This window comes from Meleagris gallopavo, chromosome 2, assembly GCF_000146605.3.
Source record: "Meleagris gallopavo isolate NT-WF06-2002-E0010 breed Aviagen turkey brand Nicholas breeding stock chromosome 2, Turkey_5.1, whole genome shotgun sequence".
In the NCBI taxonomy this organism is placed as follows: domain Eukaryota; kingdom Metazoa; phylum Chordata; class Aves; order Galliformes; family Phasianidae; genus Meleagris; species Meleagris gallopavo.
This window is the reverse complement of record NC_015012.2, coordinates 32,139,294-32,148,051: the sequence shown is the minus strand read 5'-3', so window position 1 is coordinate 32,148,051 and position 8,758 is coordinate 32,139,294. Positions and strand designations below refer to the sequence as shown.

General features: G+C 47.5%; 1 protein-coding gene across 1 annotated transcript in view; it reads right to left on the bottom strand.

Moving 5' to 3' along the window:
- Positions 1 to 4,339: 4,339 nt before the first annotated feature.
- The window catches only part of YIPF3 (Yip1 domain family member 3), a 9,535-nt gene continuing 5,116 nt past the window's right edge, over positions 4,340 to 8,758 (bottom strand). The window contains exons 3-9 of the mRNA XM_003203948.2: positions 8,666 to 8,754; positions 8,356 to 8,401; positions 7,657 to 7,749; positions 7,177 to 7,308; positions 6,569 to 6,682; positions 6,013 to 6,136; positions 4,340 to 4,833 (exon numbers count right to left, since the gene is read on the bottom strand). Of these exons, the coding sequence (XP_003203996.2) occupies positions 4,712 to 4,833; positions 6,013 to 6,136; positions 6,569 to 6,682; positions 7,177 to 7,308; positions 7,657 to 7,749; positions 8,356 to 8,401; positions 8,666 to 8,754 (720 nt within the window). The 3' untranslated portion in view covers positions 4,340 to 4,711. The remainder of the gene's footprint in view (positions 4,834 to 6,012; positions 6,137 to 6,568; positions 6,683 to 7,176; positions 7,309 to 7,656; positions 7,750 to 8,355; positions 8,402 to 8,665; positions 8,755 to 8,758) is intronic.

Sequence of the window (8,758 nt, the reverse complement as noted above, 5' to 3'; positions counted from 1 at the left end):
CGAGCGTCTGCCGTCCTCTGTTGCTGAGAAGAGGGAGTGCGGGCGAAGTCCCCGAGAGTGGGCCAGTGAGCCGTGGTGTGCCCCGGACTGGGCAGTAACCGCCCGTTGGCTTTATCTGCTGAAACCCACTGATCCTTAGTCTTGGTCCCGGCACGTGTGGCACAGCGGTGTGCAGGTCAGTGTGAGCCGTGTGTGGCGGTGTGCAGCAGGCGGGTCGGGGCCAAGGGATTTTCTGTGTAGGTTCACAGCACATCGTATGTTTGGAGAGCGCGGTGGAAGATAGGGCTCGAGGCTCGTTGTTGTCCCTTGGGTACAAGGCGGGGTTGGAGTTCTGTTGGCTTCTGCTGGAATGAGCTCATGTGGGGTGGGTGGCCTAGGGTCAAAACCTGGGGTTGAGCTGACAAAAATAACTATGGCAAAAAGGGTGAAATGCCATCTTCCACAGCTGATTGCATCATGGCATGAAGGTGTGGAAGCCTGCACACAGCAGAGGTGGTATTGCTGGGGTTGCGAGGAGCTCCTGGTGGATTAATTTAACATAATTTTCTCTCATAGAAGTAGGGCAGCATGTGAAGGGTTCTGGGCCACAGCTGGGTGCACAGAAGCAGCAGAAGAAATGAGGGCATCTATCATCCTTGGAGTGGTTTTCTTCCTGTAGCAGGGAATGATGTGTGCTGGGGTACAGCCTGGAAGGAGGGGGCTGGGGGGAAGGACATCTCCTCAGGCGGCAGCAGCGTGCCTCAGGCTCATGGTAAGGGAGCAGACCTGCCCCATGTCATGTTCCCTGCCTGGTGCAAGGAGGTAGCTGGAAAGTGTGAAGGGGTTGGGGAAGTGCCGTGGGTTTGCTCACCTCTGCAGCACACAACCTGATGAGAGATGTGAGGGATGTTTGTGATGCCCTTTTAATTTTCTGGTATAGATCAGGGAATTGCTCTTTTCCACCTTCTTGTAATGCTGTATTTGGAAAGAAATATGAAGCAGGGCCTCTGTTGTTTCAACTTCAGTGAGCTGAAAAAGGAAGCCAGTGATGTGGAAATTAGGTTAAACCACATAAGTAGGCAGCTTTCTGCACATAGCTAATCTGTTAAGGAGAAAGCCTAGCTGCTGTATATGGCAAGACTCAAGTGTTAATTCCAGTCCACTGGGTAACTAAGGGACAAACGCAGGCTCCTCTGCTTTGCTTGCAGGCCGTGCCATGAGAGAGGAAGGGAAAAACAGAATATGGAGGGGGTTGTTAAGCAGTTTTTCCCCTGTGAAATGGAGAAGCAGGTCACCTGAGCCATTACCTGCATACTATGTCCTAGATGAGACCAAGGGTCTCTGATGTCAACTCTGATGTCAACTCTAAGGCTTTGACTGCAGCCAAATGTAGGCATCACCATGCACGTTGCATTTCCCGTTGCATGTGGGTGCTCAGGCTTGGAACTGCATCTGCAGGCTGCACGAGGAGTGAACCACAACCTGGCAGTATATCTGTTCTGGGATGTGAACAGCAGCTGTCTGCATCCAGCAGTGCAGTGCCGGTGATAGTTTTCAAAAAAGGAGTTCCTGATCTCTGAAGCCATTAAATGGTTCAAGTAAGAAGACAATCCTGTATATTGCAGGACTATAGGTGGTACAGAGTGAATGTCATAGTGGTCTGCCTAAGTAACAGCTGCTGATCAGCACAGGTTGAGTGGAAGACTGCACTTAGTTTCACTTGACAATCACCTCCAGGCACTAATTCACCCGTGTTTCCTTCAGCAGGCTGTTATTAGAGAGGCATTTGGAAGAGAGCCCCTGGGACACGTCCCACTTCAGTTGACAGCAGCAGCAGCCTTGAAGCACTGCTTAGGGCATCAGCCTGCCTTTGAAGCCCTAGTGATGGCATCTTCAGTGCCTGTAGTCAGGTGCAAGAGTACATCAGGAAGATGAATATCCTACCTTTCTTTATGCTCAGATACATTGGGATTAGTGGTAAAGAAGCAAGTGGTTCAAAGCTTGTCTCACTAAGCCTCACCAAGGGCTTTGCGGAGGCAAACTTGGCAGTGGTATTTTGTCAAGAGCTAGGTATTACTTCCTTGTCATGTGCAGTTACCCAGCAGGTATGAGGAAGGTGATTTATTGTTTTCCTGCTGGGACATGGAAGATGAGAGCTGACCCCCTAGATTGATGCCACTAATGGCTAACATATAAACAGGGAAGAACAGCAGGTGATGAGCAGCTAGAGTGAGACTAGACGTAGGGAGGAAGACAAATGGGAGAACAAACAGCATACCTGTAACCCATAACATAACTAAGGTTACACCAAGTGCAACAGCAATGGATTGTAAGAAGGGTTGGTCTCCCAGGTACTGCAGAGGAGACCATAGCATGCTTCGATGTTTTACCTTTCTCTTTCTAATGCGACAGCCTCATATTTATTTCAGCTTTAATTAAAAGGGCTTACACAGTTCTTGTAGCATTACCCTTCCTCAGCAGCCGCAAGTGTGAGGAATTACTTCAGATTTGCTTCAGGGGAGGAGGGAGACACTTACTTTAGATTTCCTGCAAAAGCCGTGGCAGGAAACAAAGGCATTAAAGGTGGAAAGTGTCTGGCATGATGGGGATGTAAGGCTTGTGCTGATAACTAGAGGACTTGTGTAAGACTGACCTGCCCTCCCACAGGGACCTGACTAAGGCAGTGTGCTCAGCCTGCTCTAAGGGACTGCAGCACACATGCAGTTTCTCTGCAAAAGTGTGTCCCCCTCTGTCAGCAAAAGGAGAAAGTCTGAATCTCTCAGCAGAGCACCAAAGTTCTGGTAGTAGAAAATGTTTCAAGCTCCAGCTGCTGCACGGAGAATGACCTGGGTCTGAGGAACTGGAGCAGAGCAAGTCCCACAGTATGAGAGAGTGGTTTGTCATTACTCTTGTCATCTGTCTCCTGTGCTTTGAGTGAAAACACAGGTGCAGCTTTGTCGTTCTGACCTAGCTAAATAGCAGGGCATAGAAAGGGAGCACAGGTCTTCTCAATGATCCCCACAGATCAGTGTTGTTATTTTGTCCCTGTTTTTCTTCTTGTCTGGAATTTTTCTAGTGGCAGTCATCTCTTTCTCCTTTCCTTTCCCCATGCCTGTACTTGAAAAGTTTTCACCAAGAAAAACAGACTCATTCTATGCTCCAGGGCAAGAAGCAGAAGTCAGAAAATTAGAAACTAACCTCCCATGGAGTTATAGTGAGGGGAGTGCCAGACTTGTAGTGTTACAAATAAATTCTTTTAAGTTTGGAAATAATGGAAATGCTAGGTGCTGAAAGTGGCTTAGTTGCTCCAAGTAACATGGAGGTTGCTGGCCCAAATAGTGTAGCTGATGCTCCCAAGCAACTTGTTCTTGTGTTCTTCAGCCAAAACAAATTGGGAGCTGAGGGAGAGAGTCAGAGAATGTGTTAGCAGATTAACTTTGTGCTCTTGGAAGGGAAACAAGTGATGAACTTGGGAATAAGCAGCAGTAGAAAGGAAGCCTGTGACTGAAATGCTCAAGTCATGTCCAGTAACATTGTTGTAACTGAAGTGATGAGCAGCCTGACTGCAGTAGCTGGCACTGTTTTCCTCTTTTTCATCATACCTTGACTTTAGTTTGAATCTTATCTCGACAGTACTATCTTCTCCCACTAATAAAACAAAGGGGAGTACAGTTCTTCGTGCTACCTGCCTTGTGCTGATTGTAGCCACACTGAGAGAGGATTTTTTAAATTTTTGTCTTCTCTCCAGTATGAATGTCAGCTTCTTAGGTGTCCCTCTTTCTTCCAGGAGGGAGACTGAAAGCCGGAAACCAGCCCACAGCTCAACACTCAGAGCAATGAGGGAAGAGTACAGCTGAACTATTCAATTGTGAGCTACTGCAGCACAGGTAAGTCTAGCTTGAGCTGTTCTACTTACTTCCCTATCCTTAGTGGAGCCTCTCTGCTCACAGATGTGCTGACTGCAGTCAGAACTGCTGTCCCAGAGCAACTCGGGCAGAAAGGCGATAAAACAAACAGAAAGAAGGTGTGAAAGCACAGGGACAGATACATTTCTGATGTACAGGAGAACGGGCAGTGAGGTGAGATAGCAACTTGACCAAATGGAAAGAGAGGCATCAATCTGGAATATGACAAGGAAGAGAATATGGTTAAATATCATGTTTCTTAAAAATCTGCAGTGTACTGAAGTCCCTTTTGGGCTATGGAAAAGCTGCCCAAGACAGGTCATTTATCCTGAAACACTTGGAAATGTAACAGCACAAAAGTGCAAAGAGTTATGCTTTGAGTCTAGACAAGATAAATCACGGCATAGAGACCCCACAACACCCATTACATAAGTAGGCTCAAACATAAGACACCATTCAAAACCAACATCAATTTAATTCTTCCCTCTTCAGGACAGGAACAGAGCAGACAGTCCTGGGGTTACATGAGTAAGCAGAAAGAGGGGTAAGGTACTAACCGAGCTAGGAAATCCCAGCTAAACATGCAGGCAATAGAGCCACTCTACTCAAGACAGCCCAGATCTGGGTGGGTGGAAGAGTGTAGTCCTCCTGAGTCATGGAGGTGCTGTCCACGCAGCTGTGCAGAACTGCAACCCAAAGGACAGGTCCAGGAAGGCAAAACAAAACTCTTATCTCTGCTGTTCCGTTCTTTTCCTAAGAGGCAGTGGGCTACTACAGCCCTATGCAGCCCTGAAAGTAGTGAAGGAAGCAAGTCCGAGACTGTGTAATTACAGGGTCAATGCATTGGCTTTGGCTGTTGTATTTAATACGGCATTAGAAACAACTGGAATGTCTCTGGCAACTCTCTGAAAGGGTGGCATGTTGGGTCCTTCCAGTGTGTCCAGGATACCTGCAGGAAACAGGAGAAAGAGGAGAGTGGCAAGAGTTAGTTCAGAAGCAGGTGGTGTGTTTCTTGTTTTTCTATCTGGCAGTGAGTGGCAGAGCCCAGGACTTGGAAGCAATGGGAGGAGACATCTTGCCCCTCAAGAATAAGCAAAAAACATCTCCATCCAGAGACGACAGCATTCAGATCAGAGTTTATCCTTGGGGCAGGGCAGTGTAGATCTTTTCTCTTTGAGAGTGCTAAATCCAGCCCCTTGTCATTTGACCTGAACAAAGACTGCTAGGGGCTCTCCTCTGCCAAGGCAACGTTGCCCACTTCACTCCAGCACATAACCTCCTCTTAGACCGACTGTTTGCTTTCATCTAGAGACATACCTAAAAGGCTTATATCAGGAATTGCAGTTGGAAGTGCGATATGGAATTTTTATCACTGCAATGCAATATTTGGCAGGAAGTGCACATGCTGATGGAAGTGTTCTCCACTTCCTGTCAACTACCCTCTCAAGACTGATAATCAGTCCTGGAGATCCTTGAAGAAAATTGCTTGGAGTATATTCTCCCATATTTCATTTGCTGAGAAGTTGCATATTAGGGCTGAGAATATTGGCCATGAATAGGGAGCCAGGAAAGAACAGCATTTAGCTCTAAAAGGACTTGTGACGCTATGCCAAAATTATGCAGATTTCATTTTATTTTTTTTTAAAGGAGACTAATAGTTTGTTAAGAGAAAAACAACAAAACAAAGAAAATACTGACTGGATGCAGCTTTTGCTGTCTGTTGTACAACTTAAGATAATAAAGGTGTTAGGTAAAGAAGGAAAGACTTTAATGATATATTTCCTGATTAAAGTAAAGCAGCCTGATTTTAGCAAGGTTCAGGAAGGGACTGGACAACTGCATAAGAAAAGTAGTCACTGCTTTAACACTTGACTTATGGGGAAAGATAAAGCCTGCTTGCAGCTTGTCTTGAGTACGAGAACAAAGACTACCCCACATCAACATGCTGACCTGCTTTGACATCTCCTGCTAACAGTGGTAGTGCTAGTCACTCTAGGGGATGGAACTAGCCCAGATGCCAGTTGTGTCAGTTCCAAACTGCCCATCCTTTCTCTCTGAGAAAGGAAAAAGCACCACCTCCTCCTCCCCCACATCTAAGGGGCACTGCCATTGTGTTTCCCTTGCTTACCTTCTACCACCTTGTGATAAGCAAAGTGCAGATAGAGGAGGAAAAGCATATGCAGAGCAGCAAGAGTTCCACACAGGATGAGCCGCTGGGTATGTCCCACCGTGCGTGACACCAACACAGCAACCTAGGAGAGAAGTGGAGATTAAGAGACTAGATAACTGCAACATCAGCCTCTGGCACTGCATTCTGGAGCACAGAGGAGGATGGGCTAAGTAGTGAGAGCCAGTAGGAACACCACTCAGAGCCTTTATCACAGTTGGCACCAAGAAATTCTGAGTAATCTGACTTTGTTTTGGGTAGATGAATCTTGCCCAGTTTCACCAAGTGTTCAGAAGGCTAGCAAGTCTCTCTGGAGTAGCAGGGGATATAAGACAGCATGCTTCCTGCAGCTGTCAGAATGGGTGAGGACAGTCAGGCAGGCCACACACTAGTAGCCAAATTACAGAAGCATCAGGCTATTCTGTAAGCACCCTACCCAGCTGTGGAATCACTTGCATGGCCCAAGGAACAGAAAGCAAGAAACACTTCACTCTTCTCTGGGCTGCCTGTCACTTACCATTCGAAGTGTAGAGAGTCCACCAACGACTAACCAGAAAATATAAAAGAGGGAATGGAAGTGGATATTATACGTGACAAGCAGAGTGATGCAGTGTCCAAAAAGGCCATAGCCCTGATAAAACAAAGACATCCGTGTTACAGTTGTCACCTGCACACAAAGGTTCATTGAGCAGTGAGCAGCCTACTCTTGCAACGTTTTAGCAAGGCAGTGCTTCACAAATCCCATGCTCTGTGCTAAAATGTCAAATGGCACAACAGTTTTAACAGCAGTTCACAGCCAGCCAATCTGTGTGAAGGATTCACATAATTGTCAGAGATTGCAACAATCTAGGAAACAGAAGGAAAAAGCCTCTGATCCCTGAAAAATGGGAATCTCCCTAAGTGGGAAACTTGCAAGCAGAAACAGCTGATTACTGCCATCTTTGTCTGGGACAGGTCAGGTCCAAAGAGCATCCTGGATTTCCAAGTTTTCCCAGTGCAACAGGATTATGGTCACCTGGGACCACTAATTTACAAAGATGTTTCTAGGAAAAGCTCACATGTCACCCTCCCTCTGGAACACCATACAGCTAGCATCCATCCTGGGGCAGCCCCATCCGTACATACCAACAGCGACAGCATCTGCACCATCGTGATTTGGGCATTACACAGATATGCCAGGAAATAGATGAAAGAGGACACTCCCAACCAGTAACCAAAGCAGGTGCCAATGGCTGTGCCCATCAGTGTGCCTTCCCTCTGTGGAGAAAGCAGCAGTATGAAGAAAACTCAAGAGAAATGGCCTGCCAGCACATAAGTTCCACTGCAATGAGTACCCAGAGCTTTCATAATATAATCAAATAGCTGGCTTAACAGCAGGCAGCTTGCCCCATGACCTACACCCCAACCCTCCCAGCAGCAGAGCATCAGGACTTTCCGATGCAACTTTCCTCCCCTCTCTAAACCAAAAGGCTCTTCTTCAGATAAAATCTGCTTTTCATCAGGATGCTGTTGTGACATGGAAGAGGTTTCCTTTCCCTTTCCAGTGTCATTATGGCAATCCCAAACCCGGTCAAACTGCAAATTAATCACTGAGACTCGCCGTACAATGATAGTGTCCGAGGTCTTCATCCCATGCAAAAGGATGGCCACCAGCGTGAAGACCAGCATGAGAGGTCCATAAAGCTCACCTGCGATCTTCTACATGTAACGAGAGAGATGGGAAGGTTTGGCTTGTGCTCGTGTCTTCCAGGTTCTCCACCCTGAGTGGCATAATGAGCATCTCAAGAGAGTTTTATCACCTGAGGAGCATCAGCAAGGCCACTGCTGACAGGAGCCACACAGAATAGGCTGTGTGATGAGTCAGAGTGGTGTTAAACAGGATGCAGAAATGGGTGAAGTGAAATCTAGAGTTCTAGAACTGTACCAGCATTTAAAGGTAGCAGAAGGACAAAGGCAGCACTGGCACAGCTCCGCAGGGCAGTGGTTGCAGCAGCGAGCTTGCTGGAGTTGAAGAAGCATCCAGACATGGCCTCAGCCATATGGTCTGATTTTTGGGGGTGCTGTGTGGAGCCCAGAGTTGGGCTTGGTGAGCCTTGTGAGTCCCTTCCAACTTGGATATTCTGTGATTACGATTCTGTGAGAATAGGGTTTGGAACAACCCTAGGAAAGGGTTTACCGATATTTTGAGGGAGGTGAACATCTAACAAACTTGGATTCTTAATAACACAGACTAATTAAATTTGAAGGGTCGCTGCTGAACAGTCACTCAGGCCATGGGGTCTGGTTCAGTGAGAGAGAACTCACCTGTGGGAAATTGATCATCTTCACGGGAACCATGGACTCCAGCAATCTGCATTACAGCAAAGCAGGGAACGCCATCAGGAGAGTTAATAAGATGCTTCAAAAAGCAACAGATCCCGTACACCCACCACCAGTGCTTCCTGCTGTGACTCGCGGGGTACAGAGAGCGTTTTTAAAGGGTTACACGAACTAACTGAAGGAAACCCTGCCGTCGGGGGCTAGCTTTGCCGGGAAGGATTCACAAACCCACGACTGTGGGGGACAGCCAGCCAGGCAGTTCCAGCCCCGCACGTTCCCCGCGGGTCCCGCCCACCTGGTGCGCACTTGGACGGGCTCCACGTCGAAGTAGGGCCGCAGGATGTCGATGTTGGCGTAGAGGCTGAAGGCCTTGGAGGCCTGCCTCTTC